The sequence below is a fragment of the Phyllostomus hastatus genome, unplaced genomic scaffold, assembly GCF_019186645.2.
Source record: "Phyllostomus hastatus isolate PE091 unplaced genomic scaffold, TTU_PhHast_1.1 phas_contig_432, whole genome shotgun sequence".
Classification (NCBI taxonomy): Eukaryota; Metazoa; Chordata; class Mammalia; order Chiroptera; family Phyllostomidae; genus Phyllostomus; species Phyllostomus hastatus.
This window is the reverse complement of record NW_025333880.1, coordinates 688178-713174: the sequence shown is the minus strand read 5'-3', so window position 1 is coordinate 713174 and position 24997 is coordinate 688178. Positions and strand designations below refer to the sequence as shown.

General features: G+C 38.0%; 2 protein-coding genes across 4 annotated transcripts in view; one reads left to right on the top strand and one right to left on the bottom strand.

The window, feature by feature from the left end:
- Nucleotides 1–24997, bottom strand: part of NAV3 (neuron navigator 3) — a 786639-nt gene that overhangs the window by 724524 nt on the left and 37118 nt on the right. The window lies entirely within an intron of this gene.
- On the top strand, nt 12587–14325 carry LOC123822820 (ADP-ribosylation factor 1-like). Its single transcript, XM_045844969.1, has one exon. The coding sequence runs from the start codon at nt 12619–12621 to the stop codon at nt 13333–13335; it is 717 nt and encodes a 238-aa protein (XP_045700925.1). The 5' UTR covers nt 12587–12618; the 3' UTR covers nt 13336–14325.

Here is a 24997-nt window from a genome sequence, read left to right as displayed (position 1 = left end):
TCCAAACAAGCTGGGTGTGTTGAAATCTGCCCAATCAATAAAAAAGCTGTAAAATTAAGAGAACTCAATGGAAATAGTCCATGCCAAAGGAACCCATGCCACTGAGAACACATCTACATGTAGGGAAATGGTATCTGAAAACATTGGGAAAGTGTGTTTATAAATAAATTGTGGGTTTCATAAGTGGAGAATGAATGAGACTGCATTGCACCTACACAGTAACCCCTTGCCAAAAACTTCATAATAGCTCCTGCATAATGGTTTCCCCTTGCTAAGCACCCTTTTAACTCTTAAGTAAGATTTTCCATATATGCTGTAGGAAGGGCTTTTCAGGGAAGGCTTACTAACTTTGACATGAGGTATGTTTAAGCTAACCAAAGGGCATATTTTCTGGTCTCCCCTGGAGACCAAAATAAGACATAATAAAAAGTTCCTTTTAGTTGGTCACTCTATGCAATGAGACAGGCTGAGGTTAAAAGTCTTATGGATTCAGAACCCATGCACACAACAAAACACTCAGAAAAGAATACCAACCCTAGTGACTTAAAAGAACTTTAGTAGAAATGAGAACTACAGTCAAATTCTACCAAATGAAAATTACCCTTTTTGTTGTTTTTAAAGCTGCATGCTTCATGCAAGGGAGCAACTAACTGTCCTTGAATTTCAGATCCATTCACTGCCCGTTTGTGAGCACAAGGACAAGACCATGTAGAAACTGAAGTAAATTTGCTTCAAACCTTTCATTTTGTTACTGAGAGAAAAATTTCCCTCCAATTGGTAAGATATGAAATAGAAAAAAACAGAAAGACAAAGAACATCACAAAGCAATGTTACAAACAGAGGGGCAACCTCAATCTACAAAACATAGTAAGTTCACGCAGAAAAAGAAAAAAGCGCTCACTCCAAAGATATAGCAGAGTAAGTAAATAAGGAACATGAAGGAAAACAAACCAAGACTTTGTGAAACAAGCTTCACACATAAAACCCATTTAAGCTGAGACTTCCAAGAAAACTGCCACAGGCCACCTCTGGACTTCAAAACCTCAAAATGGTGGTTTAAATTAACTGACATGATTACTGACGGGGATAAAGAAATGAGATATTTCAGAGGGGACGGAAATGCTCCCTTGGCTATAAAGCAGGGAGGGTATAGATGAAAACTGAATGACGGCAGTGGATAAAGAAACTGCTATCACAAACAGTTTTTCCCAATTTACATATACAATGTCCCCCACAAAACAGTCCTCCATGGCTATGCAGATCTTTATCAGAAAACCCCTAATTTTCCTACTTCTATCTACAGGGTCTGGCAGAAGTAAGGCTGGCTTGTGTGTGGTTGATAGAGTAATAATATGGGTGTGATAATTTATAGTTTTAATTTGAACATTTCACCTAAAGTGTCGTATGGTGTGTTTCAGTGTGATACTGTTGTTTTACAGAATTACAGTCTTATAATTTTGTAATAAAAAAGAGGTATTATTTGTGTTGGGCCCTGTGTGATAATCTTTGCTGCCATATAATGTTGTTGATTTGAAATGATTTCTAATATCACTTGAGGACTTTTCCATGCCAGGTACTGTTTTAAGTACTTTATGTATTCTGGCTTAATCATTTTATGTAAGATTTAAATATTACTGTCCCCACACTTACACATGAAGAAACTGAGGCACAGGGAGGTTAACCAACTTAGCAAGGATACACAGAACCAGAATTTGAACCTACACAAATCTGGATCTAAAGTCCGAGTTACCACTTACTATACCAAACAATGAACAAATGTTAATTGTTTAAATGTATCCTCCCAAAAGCATTATACTTTAGAACCCATTTTAGGGTTGATACCCAAGACGAATAGAGTCTTTTGTGGATTCCTATTGTACATCCACGGCTCCAGGGGAGAATTTGTAGCCAACAGGGCACTTGCAGTTACTCAGCTATACCCAGAGGGCTGGCTCCACGAGACTCATCCCAATTTGCTAGCGTGTCATTCACCAGCTAGGAAGAGAAAATGCACACAGCTACTAGGACCAACTCCAAAATGGAAAACAGTGTGTCTTAAATTATCATTTCTCTAGAGACAACACTTTCCCTCTATTCAAAACTGCTGACAAAAGTTCCCTCTTTTGCCCCTAAGTAATTGAAACTACAATTTGTCAACAGTCAACAAGCTAGGTGGGTCACACAAAACCGTACCTTAACAATGTACCTCCTATAATACTTGGCAATTGCTCTTGGCAAACGCTGATGACAATACTGTTCCCACTTGGCCTAAGGATCCAGAGAGGGAGGGGATAAAGCGAGGTGCCCTGAATAAATCTGCATTATGGATTTCATCACAGATTCCAAGAAGAGTTCTTTGGATGCTCCATGGTGTTAAGTATGCAATGCCAGAAACAGAAAGGACAGATTGTTAGACTATAAGGTATAGAGCAGGAAGGACATACTTGGAAGCCCTGTGCTAAAAGCTAAATACCCATATCCAAAAGCACAGAAGGATTTTTTATTTCCCAAATTATAACTCAGTATCATCAACAGCTTAAGTCCTCACTGCCTCAAAAAAGTATTCCTGATCCACCAAGGTTATTCCAGAGGCCTCAAAGAACCTTTCATTCATTCTTACCCTGCACACCTTACATTACACTGTGATCTGCAATTGCCTGTAGCCTTGGTCACCTCATCACTGGGCTCTTGCCACATGACCTCCGTCAGAGCAGACACTGTGTCTTGTCACCATGTCTTGCCTGTACTCAGCACACAATAGGCACTCAATTATTTTTTGAATGAATGAATAATACCTGCTGGCAGATTCTAAACCTAAACTCATCTTTGGGTCCAACCATACCATGAGCTGGAGTCAGCTCCTAAAATATTCAGGGCCACCTAAAGGCTATGCACAACTGAAGCAAGCACAAATATTTTATGAAATGGGGGAAGAAAAAGATGGGTTTGGGCTCTGTAATGGCACTTCTGGAAGAATGTAGAAGGATGACTATTCACAGGGAAAAGTGGAAAACACCAGAAAAAAAGTTGAACGCAACAATGACAATTCTGACATAACTTTTAGTCCATATTACGGGTTAAGATCCAAAGAAAATACACACATCTGGATAATCAGGTAAGATTTTTCTTTTGATTTATTTTTGCTTTCTATCATGCTTTACTAATTTGCCTGCATTTTATTTCATGGCCTGTTTACCTTAAACTGCATACCTATTTGCAAACCCTTAAAATCGATATTTAACTGAGTTTGGGTGTGGCCTAGGTAATGAGGGGGAGAGAAGAGCAGAAAGCCAAGGTAATATTTTTATAGATGAACAAATTTGCTGGGCCAAATGTTCTTCTCCCCAAGTAACCACTTATGTATTTTATCATTTTAATCTGTTTTTACTTTATTAGAGTGAGGAGAAGTGGTTCTCTGAGTTCTTTAATGGACCAATTGTAAAGTCATTTCAGTCATATACATTGAAGTTTTTATACACATAAAAATATTGAATTTGCAAGGGTAGAAAAAATGAATCAAAAAAGACAAGCATTTACTTCATGGTACACAATATCAGTTAATATAAAATATACAAGGATATGTGTTCTATAATCATATTCCAGCCTGAAATAGCTGCTCGAGCCACTTGAATCTACCTCTGTTTTATCCCTGTGAATTCAGAACTACCATTCCTAACACATGAGCACAAGGATAACTGTCCACGCATCACTGACCACCATCACCGGTAACACATACTTGCACTTCGAAAACACACAGCAGAAAAACAAGTTGCTCCCGTAAGACACTAGCACATTTAAAATGAACAGAAGCAAGGACATTTCAGGGGTATTCATTCATTCATGCATATATGCATTATTTCAACTAATCAATGTCTCTTTAAGTCCTAGCATGTGTCAGGCATGTGTTGGCTTCTAGGGATATGAAATAAAACATTTTTAGTTTGCAAGGTATGTAATATATTGAAGGAATAGGTCTGTACGCAAATAATTTGAATACAGCCAAAACAAACACAGTATGGTCAGCTGAGCGGTACAGAGGTTTATTCAGGAAATAACACCCTCAGGGAAGAAAAGACACATCAACTAAGTTATAAAGGACACACGTACCAGAAAGTTTGTCAGTCTGCTTCTGTTTGAGTAGGGTGGGAATTATGTGGCAGGTGTAGGGGGGAGGAAGGAGAAGGGAGGACATGGGAAGGAAGGGCAGGAATGAAGAAGATATGAAGGTGAGAAAAAGCATGGTATAGACAAACAAGTCAGTACTGGAGAGCAGCAATTGTGAGACAAGAGGTGTAAGAAATGGAGCATCACAAATGGATAAGGTGGAAGGTGAAGGGCCTTTCATGCCATGCTAGGAAGCCTGGACTTTTTCCCATGGGCAATGGAGAGCTAACAGGGGGCTTTCAACAGGGAAGCAAGGATGTCACAGTTGTGCTTGTCAAGAGACTGGCTCAGATGGTACGACTTTTGCACAGTCATTACAGCACCTGGTCCACATGGGGGAAAGCCTGTGAGGCACAACACGACAGTGTTCAGAATGTGGAAGTTCTGGGCAGCAAGCAGAGTCCTGATTAGGGAATAAAAAGAACCCTGATTAGAATAATGGTTCCTAACCTTAAAATATGTATGGAGCAACCTCAATTGCCAGGAATGAGGCACAATTTACACATTGCCAGTGGGACAGTATGTCGCTAAGATGATGATATTATATAAGTCGTAATCGTGCAACAAATCCCTTAAAAATGGTCACACCCTTTGGCTTAGTAATTATGCATCTGGAAAGACAGCCCAAAGAATAATCTAAATTTAGGTAAATATTTACACACAAAGATGTTAATCACAGCAATTTCATGGGAGCAAGTATTTGGAAAAAATAGCGAACAATAGGGAAATGACTAAATGGATTTATTCAATGAACAATCATATGCCCATTATAAATTCATTATAGGTATAATTTTAATAACACAAAAAAGCTTCCTTTGTAATAAATGAAAGCAAAAACAAGATGAAAAACTGTACATAATACAATCGCCTCTAAAAAATAGCTGCCTGTACATTTAAAAAGTGAGCAGACTAGGGATACATAAAAATGCTGAGTACTTAATTTTAAGTCAGGAGAGGATGGATAGTTTTTTCTGATAATTTTGTATTTCTCAGATTTTCTATCATGTGTATTTGGTTATTGGAAAACAAAATAATATTTAACTTTAAAAACATTATTTAGAATTCCTAATGCTGGCCAAGGTGGAGGAAGCCCTCTCTCTCCACCACCAATTTTAACTAAAAGCTCTAGACAAACACAAAATGCAAGTATTGTTGACCCTTGAATAATATAGGAGGTTAGGGCACCGACCCCCTGGGCAGTTCAAAGTCCATGTATAACATTTGGATCCCCCAAAACTTAACTGCTAATAGCCTACTGCTGACCAAGCCTTACTGATACCATAGTCAATTAACACATATTTTTTTTACATTAGATGTATTATATACAGTATTCTTAAAATAATATAAGTTAGAGAAAAGAAAATATTATTAGGAATACCATAAGAAAGAGAAATACATTTACAGTATTTATTGAAAAATATCCCATGTATAAGAGGGCCCATGCAGTTCAAACCTGAGTTGTTCAATGGTCAACTGTACTTGAAAACTCTGAAAAATAAACAGGAGCAGGTGATTCAAGGAGGGAAGTCAAAACTGAAAGAACCACCAGCACAATGGTGGTTTCCTAGACTTCTTTTCCAGCCTGCATGTTCCTGCTGTGACCCATGACTGGGCATGCATCCCAGAACCACACAGTGAGCATCAATAGCAAAACAAACTCTAAGAAAAAAGCCCCTCTCTTTCCCTCTCTCCTTTTCTGCCCAGAGGACTTGGAAAAGGGACCCCTGCCACCAGGAGAGTGTGGATGAAATCTTTCCTTTTTTTCTTCTCCCATTTCTGCCCAGAGGCCACCTGTGGTCATAATGTTGCACTACTACCACAGCTGTGACACAGGCATTTAAAATCTGGAGAGGAAGCCCATGTTTTGATTGAAAGAACTACGACAAATGAATCCAAGTCATTCAAAAAATGTGAGGGTATCAGCATTTCTCTTTCTGTCTCTGTCTTTCCTCCAATCTCTATCCAGTTTCTCCCTCCCAAGGGCAGCTCCGGTGGGCAGAACTACACAAGAGCACATGGTCTTCAACCAAGAGAAACACTGGCCTTTTTAGCCAGAGAAACACCAAAACAGACCTGTATGAGTGAGAAAGTGTTAGGGAAAAATCCTTTGAGAAAAGAGCCAGAGAAGGGGATCCTCTAACACTGTGTATAAGCCAACACAAGTCTCAGATCCACCCCAACCTGCACTTGTATGACCTGCCCCCCTACACACACAAAGCAAAGGCTTTGACAACTAATTCCTATAATCAAAACCACCACTCAAGCCCCAAATAAACCCCAGAGTAGGGAATGCACAAAGTAGCCCAAAGCAGCAGAGCAAAGGCTTGGAAAACAGAGCTGACATTAAGCAACCCATCCAATGAAGTGGCACAAAACTAAATGGGTTGACTGCCTACCAAAACAAAGAAACAAAAGAAATCAACATTCTCAAGAGGATTTTAACAAGGCTCAGAGTCTCAGAAAATAATATTAAAAAGTCCAGGATGTAATACAAACTCAGTCAAAATACAAAACACCAGGAAATTCTGACCAATTCACAAGGAAAACAACGAACAACAGGTGCCGACCAAAGACGACCCTGACCTTTAAATAATGAAGACTTTAAAGAAGTGATTATAGTGGTGGGGGGAATGGAGACCACTGTATTTGAACAACAATAAAAAAACAAGCAATTACAACTATGATAAATATGAACATACTCTTAAAATGAATGGAAAAAGAAAGTTCTCTGTAAAGACAAAGAAATCATAAAAAAGAGCAAGTTTACCAGTTTGTTTTTCTTTATTTATCTCCTTTGTTTTAACCCAAGAGATACACATGCACCCCTGAAATTTAAAGTTCTGAAATTTAAAAATTCATTGGGTTGTCTCCATAACAGAATGAAGATGAAAAAGAAACATGTCAGTGAACTTGAAGACAGATCAATAGAAATTATCCAATTTGAGAAGCAAAGAGAACAACCAGTTTTTAAAAAATGAGCAGAACCTCGCAGACATATGGGGCAATATCAAAAGTCCAAACAATTGTGTCATTGAATCACCAGAATGAGAGAATGATAATGGACCAGGAAAAAGAATATTTGAAGAAATAATGGCTTACAGCATCCAAAATTTGGTGAAACACATTAATTTGCAGACTCAATAAGCCCAGTGAAACTTAAATAAGGTAAATTCAAATAAAACCAAGCCCAGATAGCCCTGAACTGTGTAGCTCTGTTGGCTGGGCATCATCCCACAAGGTGAAAGGTCGCTGGCTCAATGCCCAGTCAGGGCACACATACCTGGGTTGAGGGTTCAGTCCCCAGTCTGGCATGTTTGAGAGGCAACTGACTGATGTTTCTCTTCCCCTTTTCTCCCTACTTCTCCTCTCTCAAAAAATAAATAAAATAAATTTTAAAAGCCCAGACATTAGCCCTGGCTGGCGTAGCTCAGTAGATTGAGCTCGGGCTGCGACCCAAAGCATTGCAGGTTCGATTCCCAGTCAGGGCACATACCTGGGTTGCAGGCCATGTGAGAGGCAACCACACATTAAGTTTCTCTCTCTCGCTTTCTTCCTCCCTTCCCCTCTCTAAAAAATAAATAAATAAATCTTTAAAAAAATAAAAAATAAAAAGCCCAGACATTATAATCAATGGCTAAAAGCAGCTAAAGAAAAAAGGAACACTACATATAGGAGAGGAACCCAACTGAATTTCTCATGAGAAACCATGAAGGCCAGAAGACAATGCAGCAACTTTTTTAAAGCACTGAAGGAAAGGATTATCAACCCAGGACTAAAAGTCACTGCAAACATACTTTAGGAATAAAATAAAGACATTGTCTGAAAAAGTAAAACAGTATTTTTCACCAGCAGAATGGCAATATAAGAAATATTTAAGGCGATTCTTCATATGGAAGAGAAATATCAGGAATAAAGTAAGAGCAAAAGAAATAATAAATAGCATGGTAAATATCATGTAGCTTCCTCAAAGTTTTTAAGAGTAAGTGTGACGCCTGAACGCAACAGCTCTAGCACCGTGTGGGTGAGGTGGATAAAGTCTACATGGTAGACTGCGAAAGTCATCTATGAACACTGTAAGCCCCTCCACACACACAAAAAAAACTACTAATAAAATAATATAAAGAGATAAAACCAAAAAGATGATTCATAAAGTGAACGACCAAAATTTCAAACAATGCAAAAGAAGGCAGGAAGGGGTACCAGAGAAAGGAAAAAATAGAAGATAAAAATAGGAAATAATATAATGTTAGACCTAAATTCAACTTTAGCAAGTAATTACATTAAATACAAATTAAAAGACAAACTGTTGAGACTAAACAACAACAAAGACCCTACTATAAGCTACATACAAAACCCACATTAAATATAATGATATACATGGGTTAAAAGTAAAAGGAAGAAACATATGCATCATGCAAACTCAAATCAAAAGAAAGATGGAGTAGCTATGCTAATATCAAAGAAGATATCAGAACCCCAGATGAGGATGAAAAGTAACAGTCCCTGATGAGAAAACTATCAATTCAACAAGGAGACATAATAAAATTTAATTGTTTTTATGCATTTAACAATAGAATACCAAAATACATAAAGCAAAAACCAACAGAACAGAAAAAGAAAATAGATATGTCCATAATTATACTTGGAGACTTCAATGCTGCTTTCTCAGAACTGAAAGAAAAATTAGGAAAAAATCAATGACAAGTTGGGAGAAGCATGACACTACCAGCCAACATGACCTGACATGTAGGGTACATTATACCAAAAACAACAGAATGTCTATTCTTTTCAGGTGAAGATGGATCATTCCCAAGACACACCACATCACAGGCCATAAAACAAACAAACAAATGTAAGAAAAATTAAATGCTACAAAGTGTGTTGTCCAACCATAAGAGCATTAAATTAAAAATCAATAAAGATATCTGGAAAATGCTCAAATATTTAGAAATTAAACAACACATTTCTAAATAATCCATAGGTCAAAAGGGAAGTCTCAAGCAAAATTAGAATCCATTTTAAACTAAATATAACCAAACTGAAATTACAACATATCAAAATTAGTGGGGTTCAAAGAAGTGCATAGAGAGAAAATAACATTAAATGCTTATATTAAAAAAGTTCACAAACCATTAATATAAGCTTCCATGCCAAGAAACTACAAAAAGAGCACACTAAACCTAAAACATGACAAAAGATGGAAACAATAAAGGCAAGAGCAAAAATTAATGAAACTCATAAGAAAACAATAAAAAATAAATAAATGGAACCAAAAGCCAGTTCTCTGACCAGAAAAGTTCATAAAACTCTATCCAGATTTATAAAGAAAAAAGAGAGAAGACACAAATTTCCAGTAACAGGAATGAAAGAGGGAGTCACACAGACCTTACAAAAATTAAGAAGATAACTCACAACTATCAACAACTGAACAACAACAACAAAAAACTAAGCAAACAACTGGAATAGGAACAGAATCACAGAAATGGAGATCACATGGAGGGTTATCAGGGGAAGGGAACGGGAGAATGAGGGCAATGGCACAGGGAATAAGAAGCATAAATGGTAGGTACAAAATAGACAAGGGGAGGCTAAGAATAATATAGGAAATGGAAAATCCTATATGGAACTTATATGTATGACCCATGGAAATGAACTAAGGGTGGGTGAATGCTGGAGAGTGGGGTAGGGTGCAGGGTGGAGGAGAATAAAGGGGAGAAAAAATGGGACAATTGTAATAGCATAATACATAAAATATACTTAAAAATTAAGAGGATAGATAATAAGAGAACACTGTGAACAACATATTTGACAATTTAGATGAAATAGACAATTCTTTGAAAAACACAAATTATCAAATTGAAACAGATGATGTGAACAGGCCTACCACTAGTTTTAAAGATTCAATTCATAATTGAAATCCTTCAACAAAGAAAATGCCAGGCCCACATGGTTTCACCAGGAAATTCTACCATATATTCAAAGAAGAAACCATAACAATTCCACAAATCTCTTTCATAAAACAAAAGAGGAAAAAACACTTCCCAACTTATTTTATGAGTTTAGAATTATACTTAAACTAAAACCAGACAAAGGAATTACAAGAAAAGAAAACTACAATCAGCTATTCTTCACAAACATATGTGCAAAAATCCTCCAGATATTAGCATATTAGCTAATATTAGCATATCATATGGATGTGTGTGTGTTTGTGTATATGCATATCATATGGATGCATGTGTGTTTGTGTGTATGTGTATATACACACAAAGTGTTTCCAGAAGGTAGCCAGCCATACAATATGATAAACAGAGACATTTATTGAAGAAGATACAAGATGCAGGAAACATTGTACATAGGACAATGACACTTAGTCCCTGCAAAGTAGGCACCTTGGCCCTTACACAGTTCTTCCAATTGCCATCAGCTGCCCTGTCATATTTTCCTGAATCTCAAAAATCCTCTTCCTTCTCAAAGGTGATTTTAATTTGGGTAAAAGCAAGAAGTCACAGAGCACCATATCTGGGCTGCAGGGGTGCTGAGAGGCCTGGGTAATTTGATGTTTTGCCAAAAAAAACTCTGCATGAGACGTGATGCATGACCAGGCACACTGTTGTGATGAAGCTGCCAACCACCAGTTGACCATAGCTGCGGCCTTCTGAGTCATCCAAATAGTTTCTGCAGAGGAAAGTTCAAGCTTAATGCAAAATCTGATGCAGATTCATTGCTCTACTTACTCAGTCATTTTGAATGCAATGGCCACACTGTGCACATGCTCACTCAACAGTGTCAACTGCCCCACTGACTAGTACAGTGAAGTCATCATTGTTCATGCATGCACATTCTGATCCACTCTCCTTGGCTGCCACGTTATATCAATGTTGTGCAAACTCTTCTTGTTATATTAACAATGGCTGGATTTTTCTGGACAGACCTCATATATCTATATCCCCCAAAATTCAGAATTATCCTCTGGAGGATAATTCCAGAGGATAATCCTCCAGATTATCTGGAGGCCTGTACTACAGGCCTTTTGTAGTACAGGCTTCCCCAACTAGGTGATTGTTCTAGGAACCCATCTGTATCAGTGCACCAGCTGGCATTGTTGTAAGAGGCTGTATTCTGCTTCAGTGACTTTTTTTGAAGACTCTTTTAACACCTTTGCCTATTTCATGATGGGTGACTTACAAGCACACCTGCCCATACCATACCACGGTGAGTGTTCAGCAGCTGTTCACCAGAAATGATATGACTCCCATGCTCCACCCTCCCTATCCATCCAATCCCACCCTGAGTGACTTTTTGTTTCCCTGGATAAAAAAAAGTCCTCAAAGGGAAGTGTTTTGCCAATGTGAAAGAGGTGAAACAAAAAATGGCAGAAGCACTAAAAGACATCAAAATTGATGAGTTCAAAAACTGTTTTGGTCAGTGGAAGAAAGTGTTGATAAGTGTATTGCATCAAATGGAGAGTACTGTGAAGATGACTGAAGTTTAAATATCTAAGAATAAAATCACAAGTTTTAATAAAAAATCCTGAGGTTTTTTGTTTCCCCCCTCATACACCAAATGTATACACATATTATGTCATATTTGCAGATGATTCCAACAACACAAATCTATTTCAACATTCTAAAAATAAATGTACTTCACCATATTAACAGACTAGTAAAGAAAAGCCATATAATTACAACAAAAAAGAAAACATTTGACAAAATTGAATATCTATTCATTATTAAGAAAAAAATCATAATAGCAGCACAATGTGACTAAAAGGGAATTCTCTGAACCCAATGAAGGGCATCGACAAAGAAAACCTACTGCTACTATCAAGCTTGATGAGAGACTGGCTGCTCTCCTCTATAATTGGGGAAATGCTCTCACCTTTTCTTTCCAACATCTCGCTCACAGTCCTAACCAGTGTGATGAAATGAGAAAAAGAGGCAGGCAGATTGGAAAGGAAGAAATAAAACTATTCCTACTTGTAGAAAACATGATTGCTTATGTTAAAAAATCTCAAGAAATCCTTGTAAGAACCTTTTATAACTAGTAAGTGAGTTTGTGTAAGGTCACAGGAAACAAGGTAGAAATGCAGAAACTAATACATAAGTAACAATAACCAATTAGAAAGCATAAAAATTTTAAAGTATCATGCATAATAGCACCCCCAATAAAATACTTAGATGAGTAAGAATTTAACAAAATATTCAATGTGTATATGCTGAAAATTATAAAACACTGATGTAAAAGAAGTAAAAAAGATCTAACTAAAAATGGAGATATAGCATGCTCATGGATTGAAACATTCATTATTATTTTGGTATCAATTATCCAGAACTGAGCTATAGAAATTGCATTATAGATCTTGTGGGAGCGAAACCAACGCCTGGCTCGGAGCAGCAGCAGTGGCGCGGACGCTGAGGGTTTCTCCGGCCAGTGTGTCTCCCTCCGGTCTACAGCATGGGGAATATCTTCGCAAACCTCTTTAAGGGCCTTTTTGGCAAAAAAGAAATGTGCATTCTGATGGTGGGCCTGGATGCTGCAGGGAAGACCACCATCCTGTACAAACTGAAGTTGGGTGAGATCGTGACCACCATCCCCACCATAGGTTTCAATGTGGAAACTGTGGAGTACAAGAACATCAGCTTCACCGTGTGGGACGTGGGCGGTCAGGACAAGATCCGGCCTCTGTGGCGCCACTACTTCCAGAACACCCAAGGTCTCATCTTTGTGGTTGACAGCAACGACCGAGAGCGTGTCAATGAGGCCCAAGAGGAGCTCATGCGGATGCTGGCAGAGGACGAGCTCAGGGATGCTGTTCTCCTCGTGTTTGCAAACAAGCAGGACCTCCCCAATGCCATGAATGCAGCGGAGATCACGGACAAGCTGGGCCTGCACTCTCTGCGCCACAGGAACTGGTACATTCAGGCGACCTGTGCTACCAGTGGGGACGGGCTCTATGAGGGACTGGACTGGCTGTCCAATCAGCTCCCGGAACCAGAAGTGAGCCGCACTCTTCTCTCCCCCCTCACTCCCTCCTGCACCCTCGCTTTTCCTCTCATGTGGCAGCCGTGCCCCTGTGGTGTGAGTGCCAGAAGCTGTCTCCATGGTCGGTCCCAGTGTGCTTCACCATGCTGTACATGTGCAGACGCAGCCTGCAACCGGGTTTTTATTTAATGTAAATAGTTTTTGTTTCCAATGAGGCAGTTTCTGGTACGCCTATGCAATATGACTCAGCTTTTTTTACTGTAAAATGAGAATCAACCCACTGTCTAGTACTGAGAAGGGATTTTAGGCACCAGGGCCTCTAGGAGTAGCTGTCAGATCAGTCCAACACTCCTCTGGGCTTTAGATCTGTGTTGAGATCCATTTTGATGGTTGACTTTTAACCCAAGCTCAGTGCATTTTTTAAAAATAGTTACAAATACAAGATAAAGAGACACTTGAACACAGAGAAGGGGGAAATGTGCCTACTGTAGGTTCTGTAGTAATGGCTTGAGTCCAGTCTACCCATGGTCTCTTTCGAGTCTGGAGCATGTGGTGGGCTGAACCAGCCACAAAACATTCTGCATGGTCACTTATGGTCCCTGAATGGCTGTCTTGCTGGGTCTTCCGCATTCCATAGCGTTTGCTTGTACCTGTGCTTACACCACTGCCCGAGGGAAGGGCTGGGGCTGTGGCCACCACTGGCGGACCCCTTGGAGGGACCTCAGCCATCCCTTGGGTTGGTGTAGGTGCTTTGGCAGGATCACTCTGGCAGAGCAGGAGCCCCTCTATGGTCCCCATGCACGCTCACTTGCTCCAGGTTGTCTGGGTCTCACCAGTAGGAGCACGGACATGTGACCGGTCATCTTAGAGCCTAGCTCCTCAGAGCCCCTGTCCACATGTGCTTTCACTCCTTCAGCCTGCAAGGGTCAAGTTTGACATCAAAATCAACAACCTCGACTTTTTTTCTTTTATACTTTGATAAACACTGAAGAAGCTGGAGCTGTTAAACTTTATCTTGGGGGAAAACCTCAGAACTGGTTTATCTGGTGTCGTGGAACCTCTTACTGCTTTCAATACACAATTAGTAATCAACTGTTTTTGTATACTTGTTTTCAGTTTTCATTTCGACAAAACAAGCACTGTAATTATTAGCTATTAGAATAAAATCTCTTAACTATTTAAAAAAAAAAAGAAAGAAATTGCATTATAGAATCAATGCAACTCCTATAAAAATACCAGAAGGAATTTTTGTAGCTATCAACAAGCTGATTCTAAGAATTATATGGGAAGGCAAAGAACCAGATTATACAAAACAACTCTGAAAAACCAAAGTTGGAGGACTCACTGTATCTGACTCTAAGGCGTTCTATAAATCTTAGTAATGAAGAGAGTATGATAGTGCTAAAGAATAGACACATATATCAGTAGAAAAGAATGGAGAAATGAGAAATAAAACTACACAAATAGAATCAATTAATATTGATTATGATGCAAAGGCAACTATGAAGAAGGGAAATCTTTTCAACAACTGGTACTGGAATGATTGAGCATCCATGAAGGAAGGAAAGAAGGAAGGAAGGAAGGAAGGAAGGAAGGAAGGAAGGACCTTTGCCATATACCCTGCATCTTATACAAAAATTAACTGACAATGGATCATAACTCTAAATGTAACATGTAAAACTATAAAATATTTATGAGAAAATATGAAAGAAGTTTCTTCAACTATGGTTTAGGCAAATAGTCCTTAAACATAGCACCAAAAAATAAATAAATAAACTTGACTTCAAATTTAAAACTATGCTCTGCAAAAGCCTCTGTTAAGAGAACTAAAAGACAAGCCAAAGAGTGGGGAAAAAAAATTTTTGAATTCACAAATTTGACTAAGGGCTTATTATATCCAGAATACATGAGGAACATGACAATAAGAAAACAGCCATCCCTTTAAATGTGTAAAAGGTTTAAACAAACAACTCACTAAGAAGATATACAAATAAATAAGTACATGAAAAAATGCTCAACATTATTAGTCATTAGCAAATGCAAATTAAAAATGCAATGAGATACCAGTACATACCTATTAGAACAATTAAACATTTCTTAAAAAGAAAATACCAAGTGCTGACAAGGAGGGAGAACAACTAAGAAATTCATACTTTGCTGGTAGGAGGAGTTAAAAATGTTACAGTCACTTTGTAAAAAACAGCTTGGCAGTTTCTGAGAAAGTTAAATATAAACTTACCATATGATCCTATAATCCCACTCCTAGGTATTTATCCAAGAGAGATAAATACTCATGTTCACATAAAAACTTGTATGCACATTTATAGCATCCCTATTCATAATTGCCAAAAACTGGAAACATTTCAAATGTCTCATCTGGTATATGTATGAGAAAACTATGGTTCACACATTCAATGGAATATTACCCAATATAAAGGAACTGATATGCACAATGGCTTAGATAAATCTCAAATGCATTATAAGTCCAAGCTCAAAAGGCTACATATGATTACATTTATATCACATTCTGAAAAAAGGTAAAATATGGAGGGAGAACAAATCAGTGGTTGCCAGGAGTTGGCAGTGGGGGGAGGGTCTGAATACAAAGGGGCAGCATGAGAGAATTTCTAGAAGGGAAGGAACTGTTCTAAACCTTAACTATGCTGATGGGTTACACTGCCCCATGCAATTTGCCACAACTCATGAAATTATATATTATAAAAGTGACTTATAAGTAAATTTCAAAAACAAATAACTTTTATGTCCTCAATAAGTCTCCTGTTGTCTCTCATTCAGCTACAGGTTTCTCAAACCTTATGAGAAAATGCAGCAATCACTTTGGAACAAGACAACCAAAAAGCAAGCACATACAGAGACAGAGAGACAGACACACACACACACACACACCAGGCACTTAATCTTAAAATTAATTCCCTGGTCATCAATTATGCACAATTTCAATTTCTTAGAAAGGTGTGAAGTAAAACATATGAACTCATAAGACTTAGAAGACAACTAAATATAAAAGCCTGTTTTGCCCTGGATGATGTGGCTCAGTGGATTGAGTGCCAGCCTGCAAACCAAAGGGTCACTGGTTCAATTTCCAGTCTAGGGCATGTGCCTGGGTGTGTGCCAGGTCCCCAATAGAGGGCGCACAAGAAGCAACCATTTATGTTTCTCTCTCTTCTTCCCTTCCCCTCTCTACAAATAAATAAATAAAATCTCTTTCAAAAAAAGCCTGTTTTAATATCTGTCTGGCTCTGCAAACAATACTGCTTATTTGTTTACCATTGGAAAGGCAAAACCAAGATAAATAAAACATTACAGTAAAAGGGTAATTTTTCATCTAACACACACAAAAATTTCAAGCTATCTGCTGTTCAAACTGAATAGTATGGTAAAGAAAAAGTCAATGCCATCAGAATTTCTACCCAAACATGCCTTAACCATGGCAATTCTGCTTTAAGCATTGCCTGAGACAGAAAACCTACAGAATTCTATCTGCTTTCTACACTCAATCTATAATAAGCCTTTGAAACAAAAAGCTTACACACAAGAAAAGTCCAAAACACAGATGATCACAGCTGACAGAGAGCTTTGAACAAATAAAGTTTATTACAATATTGAAGCCTTTTTAATATATTTCTAAAACAAAGCCTTTATTATGAGAAGTACCTTTCAGTTATCAAATAATTGTTATTATCGCAAAAGAGTACTGGTCAGTTTGGAAGGACATGAAGTTGTAACAGGCCCTCAGCAGCATGTTTGCTGTTTCTCTCCACACCAGGCAGAGCTGTGCCTTTACCACCAATCTCCCTGGGCTGGCCCAGGTGTTGGGGGGCGTGGGGGGGGGGCGGGGGGGGGGTGGCTAAACAATCAGAAGACTACCATTTAAAGGGCCAACACAATAATAATAAACCAGATGAAATGAAACAACTGTCCACCCTTGGGTCCAAGGTTTATACCACACTGTAAGAGGAGGTAAAATGTATGAATCCTAGGATGTTGCTCTGAAGATGAGAGTGACAGGAAAGCAAAGGCAGGCAAACAGAAGCAGACAGAGAGGCATGACCAGATTGCTGGGGAAACGTTAGGGATCAGCACATTAGCATTTACCTTCCTGATTGTAATCACCCCCTCTGCACAGGCTCCAGGGTCTATGATGCAACACCCTCAGGGCTGGGTTGCAGATTAAAGTTTGGGGAGAATAGTGTTTCTCATTTTCTCTTCCATATTTGCCTCAAGTAGTCAAGATAATGGCTCGGTTTCAAATGTATCATGAAGAGAAAAAATAATCTCTAATAAGAAATAAGATATAAATAAAATACCATTAGTATGAATGTCACACTATGGATGGGTATATTATATATAGTGGAGTTGCATGAACATGAACACTGACCCTAACATAAAAGTTTTTGTCTTTACTCTAACCTAACCCTTTAGATGTTCTAGAAACAGAAGTGTCAGCAAGTAAGAATGGAGATGAGCAGTCCACTCCACCAGGTCCTCGGCACCCGTTACCTCACTCAGTCCTCACTATAACACAGGGAGGTAATCATTATCATTCCCAGGAACTGGTCCAGAGAAGTAAAGTTGTTTGCCCAAAATTAAAGTATAGAATGAGGCCTGAAATCAAAACTCCAAGTACAAAATTGCTAAAGCATGATTTTCTTACTCTAATCTGCCTCCACTAGAGCTAAGAAGAGCACAGGCTCCTCTATTTTTGGTCACCTAAGTGCACCAGTGTAAGCGTACCATTCCAAGAAGCAGCTTACATGTCCTTAGTTATAGTGACAACAAACGGAATTCCAAAGGCCTGAACCTGGATACCTTTCCCAGCAACAGGTTCAGTGTCTAAATGTAATTCTAAGAAGTGATGAACTACACAGTAGAAACATTCAAATACGCACCAGTGGATCTGAAATAAGTTCTTCCATTTATTCACGTCTATTTCATTTCTTTCATCAATGTTATACAGTTTTCAGTGTACAATCCTTTCTTGTCCTTAGTTAAGTATTTTAATCTCTTTGATGCTATTTTAAATAGCATTGTTTTCCTTATTTGCTTTTCTGAATAGTTCATTGTTAATGCACAGAAAAGCAGCTAATATGTCAATCATACCTCAGTTTTAAAAAAGAAAAGAAACTGAGTTTTGTATGGTAATTTTATATCTAGCAACTTTACTGAATGTGCTTATTAGTTTTAACAGTTTTCATGGAATCTTTAGGTTTCCAACATATAAGACCACACGATCTATAAACAGATAAGCACTTCCTTCTTTCTCATTTGGATATGTTTTATTTCTCCCATGTTCATGATGGAAGGCATAACGTTGTTAAAATGTCCATACTACCCAAAGTGATGTACAAATTCAATGCATTCCCTACCAAAACCCAATTGCATTTCCCACAGAAATAAGAAAAAAAATCCTAAAATTCATATGAAACTACAAAAGACCCCAAGTAGCCAAAAATTGTGAGAAAGAACAAAGCTAAAGGCATCATATCTTCTGATTTCAAATTATATTACAAATCCAAAGTAATTAAAACAGTATGATACTGGCAAATAAAATAGGCCCATGAACCAATGAACAGAATACAGAGCTAAGAAATTAATCCAGGCATGTCGGTCAACTGCTCTTTGACAAAGGTGTCAAGATTGGGGAAAGGGTAGTCTCCTTAAGGAATAGTGTTGAATGAAGTGGATCTCCACAAGCAAAAGAATGAAATTGGATCCGTATCTTACACCATACACAAAATCAAATCAAAGTGGATTAAAAATTTAAATATGAAACATGAAACTATAAAACTCCTTATTAAAAAACATAGGGGAAAAATTTTATGACAGTGGTCTAGGCAAAGATTTCTTGGACATGACACCAAAAAATGCAAACAATAAAAGCAAAAATAGACAGGCAATATCGAATTAAAAAGCTTCTGCACAGCAAAGGAAACAATTGACAGAGTGAAAAAACAACCTATGGAATGGGAAAAAATATTAGCAAACTATGTATCTGATAAGGGTTTAATATCAAAAATACATAAAGAACTTCTACAACTCAATAGCAAAAAGTAAATAAATAATTGGCAAAGGACTTAAGCAAACATTTCAACAAACACAACACACAATGCAAAACAGGCATGTGAAAAGATACTCAGCATCACTGAGACCAGGGAAGGGCAAATCAAAACCACAATGAGATTTCACCTCACATTCACTAGGATGACTATTATCAAGAGAGTGCAGAGATACTAGAACCCTTGCACGTTATCAGCAGAAAAGTGGTGCAGCCATATGGAAAATCATATGGAGATTCCTCAAAAAATTAAGAATAGAACTCCTATATGATCCAGCAATCCCATTTCTCAGTATACATTCAAAGGATTGAAACTGGGATCTCAAAGAGACATGTGTCCTTCCATGTTTCCTGCAGCATCATTCACAATAATCAAGATGTAGAAGCAACCCAAGTGCCCACTGACAGATGAAAAAATAAAGAAAACATGATACATATGTATGAATATATAGATACATAAAGAAGGTCTATCCAGAAGGTATCCAGCCATATAATATGAAAAATAGAGGCATTTACTGAAGGACATACAAGAAACATTGTACATAGGGCAAAGATGCTTCATTCCCTTTCAAAGTAGGCACCTTGGGACCTTACACAGTTCTCCCAGTTGCCATCAGCTGCCCCATTGTATTTTCCTGAATCTTATCGATGATCTGAAATCTTCCCTTTCAAAGGTGATTTTAGTTTGGGGAAAAGCTGAAAAGCTGAGAAGTCACAGGACAGCAAATCTGGATTGTAGGGGGGCTGAGTCACCTGGGTGCCTTGATGTTTTGCCAAAAAACTCTGCACGTGATGTGATGCATGAATGGGCGTGTTGTCATGATGAAGCTGCCAATCACCAGATGCCCATAGCTGCGGCCTTCTGAATCATCCTAATGGTTTCCACAGAGGAATGTTCAAGCTCAATGCAAAATCTGATGCAGATTTGTTGCTCTACTTGCTAGTTTTGAATGTGATGGCCACACAGTACACATGCTCACTCAATGGCATCTACCATACCCACTGACCAGTACAGTGAAGTCATCATTGTTCAAGCATATGCATTACAGTCCACTCTCCTTGGCTGCCAGGTTATACCGATGTTGCATAAACCGTTCTCATTATATTAACAATGGTTGGACTTTTGTATGCAATATATGTGTATATACAAAAATACACATATACATACACATACATACAGCCAATTGAATATTATTCGGACTTAAAAAAAGGAAGGAAATTCTGTCATATACAACAACATGGATGAACCTGAAGGACATTATGCTGAGTAAAGGACAAATACTGCATGATTCCACTTACATAAGTTATGTTATCAAAAGTAGTCAAATTCACAGAAACAGAGAATAGAATGGTAGTTGCCAGGAGCCAGGGGAAGAAGAAAATGTAAAGTTAGGTATAAAGTTTCAGTTATATAAGATGAATAAGTTCTACGGATCTACAGTACAGCATTTTGCCCATAGTTAACAAAACTGTATCATTTACTCAAAATTTTGCTAAGAGAGTAGAACTCATAGTTCAGTGTTCTTATCACAATAACAAAAAGAAAGAAAGAAACTGAAAAACATTATGCCCTCTTGAACATTTATTCAAACAGGACATAAAAATAGAAGATTTTTTAATCTTTCTTAGGCTCAGTCCTTTTATCCACAAAATGGGAATTATAACACATACTGCCTAGGGTTGCTCTCAGCATTAAAGTATGTGTGCAAATACCTACCAGAATACCTAGCACACAGCATATGAACCATAAATATTATCCTTCCTCTCCAGTGTATAATTTTCCTGAACTTCTTTATAATTTATAAAAATGCTAGGGCAGGTGCTTCTGAATAAGAATCTAATGTAAAAGGAATATTGGAAACTGAGACTAGGAAATGTGGACTGAGTGAATATAATGTAGCACATAACTGCTGCCTTGATAAACACTCTTTCAGACAGAGCCTCAGAGGATAGCTGACAGGCCCCCCAGTCGACGTCCCCTCCAGCCTGCTGCTTTAACTCTAGCTCACAAAAGGTGCAACGTACTTCCTTCCATATCTGCCAGCTGCTCAGCATCCCACATGAAACAGCAGCACTCACAATCCGGTTTACACTCAAATATGCAGGCCATATCATCGAACTGCACTACATTTCCAGAGCTGCAGATCTTACTGCAGGCTGTCATTCAAATTAAAAGGGTGGCATGGGGAAACCTTTCTTTTAAAAACTGCTGAACATTTGCTGTGACTCTTCCTTTGCTAGTCACTAAAATGTACTGATTCAAAATCCATGCACTGTGCATAAAAGGAGATCAGAAGTGCTTGAGGGTTTTCCTTCCTTCCTTCCCTCCTTCCCTTCCTCGCTCGCTCCCTTCCTTCCTTCCCTCTCCCCTTCCTCGTACCTACTTTGCTCTCTAAGGGCTGCTCAGAGCAACCCTTATAATTTTTCCTCCTGCCTATAGTTGGATAGACATTTTTAAGAAGGTAATAATGGATATATGCTTACTAATTTAATGTTAGATCGTTCTTTTGAAAGGAGGTAAAGAAAGAAAATTCAGATCCTTAAGAGGAATGGATAGAAGCAACTGCCTTATTATGATCTTAATGAGTAACGATCTCTCTCACAAGGGAATTACCAGTTATTGTCATTAACATTTAGTAATGCCCTGTCAGTCAGTTGGAAAAAAAGATGTTAAAATGAAATAATAACTACGAAAATACTAACAACTGTATTATAATAATAAATGTGAGGATTTCCTCCCCTACTAAACAATTCTAAATATATGTGTTTTAATAAAAAGTTAAACAATGATATATTAAAAGCTTTGGGGGAGAACTACCTTCCACTATGAATAAATGTATTGAAAATACTACATTCACATAGAATGTACTGAATGTAGGAACTTTGCTCTTTGGGAGTATATCCTTTCACTTACCTAAGTTGTGTTATAATTCTAAGAATGTGTAGTTAGTTCTTACAATAAAAATACCACTTTTCTTAATCTTGTCCTTATATTCTAATGCTTCACAACAAATTCATCAACAATTTTAACAAGATGCTACCTATATCTAAATCTAAATGTCAAGTAATAAAATTTCAAAACACAATTATGTGCATATATTTAAAATATAGAAGGCAGAAAACACCATCTTGTCAAGATCCCACATCTCTATTTCTGAAAATCATAATAAAGGAATTGCATCAATAGAAGTATTGAATATTAAGTATTAAGAAGCTGGAACTAAGTGATTTAAATCAATATGGACACACAGTTATATACATCTATATGTTTAGCACAGCATGAAATATCTCAGAATAAAAGTGTTCAGTTGCAGTGTTGAAAAACTAGGTTTTAACTTGAAAATAAAAACCTCACACTACTGCCTTACGCCAATTGACAATGACAAGTTCAACACTGCAATGGTAAATGTTGCCTTAAATAGGATATTGTTTTCCATCCAAATGGGGTGTGATAGCAGTCCCCTTAGGTTCACAAACACGATAATATGGTCGTATGAAATCTATAGTGTCAACAGGTTTATGATCACAAACACTTGATGAGCTGAACATTGTACCTATCCTTCAATAATGCTTTAGGTGTGACAGGGCCTGATGGTTACCATAGTGATCGTGTGGCAGCTTGATTTATTACCTTGTTCCCGAGGACTGTGATGGCTCCTCAGCTATACCTTTAGCAGCTATTTCATATTTGAGAGCTACGGTATGATAAATATCCACTATCTGAAAGATATACTCAACAGAATGTAACCTTGGAGAGCCGTGCTTTAAATGCAAATTGCCTGCTTTGCCTTCCTCTTAGAACATGGAAGAGTGATTCCAACGCCATGAAAAAGGAAGACCTCTGCCCTCTGACACAGGAATGCTTCTCCTTAGAGACTGTCATTGTCAGAGATGCCGTCCAGCAAATAGTTAAGTAGTGTGAAATAAAAAATGAGGGGACAAATTCTGCTGAGGCTAGCTCAAGAAGCACATTGATTACGAAAGCAGGCATGCATCTGAGCAATTAGCAAGGCATTCAGTTATGTGGCGCCAAATGTTCAATGTATTCAGAAAGTTACCACTCCTGGTTAATAAATTATGTCATTTCATCTCAACTAATTGACACAGCTAATGCTTTCACACGGAACCCTGAAAAGAGCATTTCAGAGAATAATCTGACAGTAGGGTATCCATTTGCCAATACTTCCTATTTATACATGCCAAAGGATGATGAGCTCTTATTTTAAAAAATATTTATCAGGTTTTATCTGACTTTTGCTTTTTAGGAAAACACACCATACACAATACCAGTGATCTGACACAGGAGTTTGTCACGCTACTAGGTAGTGCATAGATATCAGCTGTCACCACTGCACGTGTGAATTAACATCCTAGAAAGAATATGATATATATCATTTCATTTCCTTACAATGCTTCTGTCTATTCTGTCACTTGACTACATGGCCACAAAATACTAAGAGAATATGGCCTTTCAAGCTTATCAAGCTCATACACGCCATGCACTAATTTGTATATTACCAAGTCCCACAGACTACCGAGTTATTGATTCTGCCATCTAAGACCCCTTGCTTTGACAGGAAGGATACTGCTTTTAAGAAAAAATAAAACAATCTCCCCAATCGCTTATGACCAGTTGTTAGAACTTTGTTTGCAGAAGCTTTTCTGAGGGCTAAACACACACAGCATTTTCACAGCATAAGAGATCAGCACAAATGAAAACCAGTTTACTCTCTGTTTTGCACGACTGATATTAGAGCATAACCACAGCCAGGGATATGTGCTTCCTGGCTCACAAAACCAGGGGTGGAAATGTATTCTCCCTTTTCCACTTTGTTGATTCATCGGATCTGTTCAATTCCTTTCTGTGCAGCACATTAACAGGCTCTTCATAAATCACTGCTGGCCTAACCAAAGACTTACTTGATACTAAGTCTTGTTATGTCTCATTGGTGGATGGGGTACAGGGGAATACCAAATAATTCAAAAGACCCTCTCATTTTCAAATAATTGAAATAGACATATTTGCAGAATAGTCTCAAGAATCATTATCAAAGTTCAATCATATATCTCAATCAAGTCAAATACATACATTTTTTGGTAGGGTTGTGGAAGATGGGCAGAAATTGATTGCTTTAGATTAGCTATTTGATTTTGTACTGGGGAAAGAAAACCCAGTAGATTACAGAAAACTCCCCACCCCCTGTGCCCCCAGCTCTTTGTAGCAAAGGGTTGTGAATCAGTGAACAGAGCAAGCTATTTAATTGAATCCGATCTGCCTGTTCCCACAACTAGGAATTCACAGGTACCTCATATGAAACCAATTGGGGATTAATATCTTTTTATTATAAATCAGATACATAAGAGTGAAAATTCACATGATAAGATATCAAGAAGTCACAAGATATCAACAACTAGAATGGAATATTTCATTGCTTTAAAAAACTGTATCCATTTATTTGATATTAAGTCTGTAAATTAGAGATACATTTTTATATGCCTCCTGGCAGTTCTGTAAACAGGAATAAATTAGGCAAATGTGCAATTTACTAAGCTGGCTTGACCTTCACTGTGCAAACAGTGAACTAATATTTTCTTGTAGGTCTCTACTGCACTACCATCCTAGAAACAATGGCACGAACCCCAATGTTCCCAGAACCTGGTCATCCAAACCCACTTTCCAGGTCCCAATTCACATCACTAACACAGCAGCTCCACCTTCACACCCTCCACCAGAAGCCTTTCTCTAGGGACGGGACAGTTTTGGAAAATGCAACT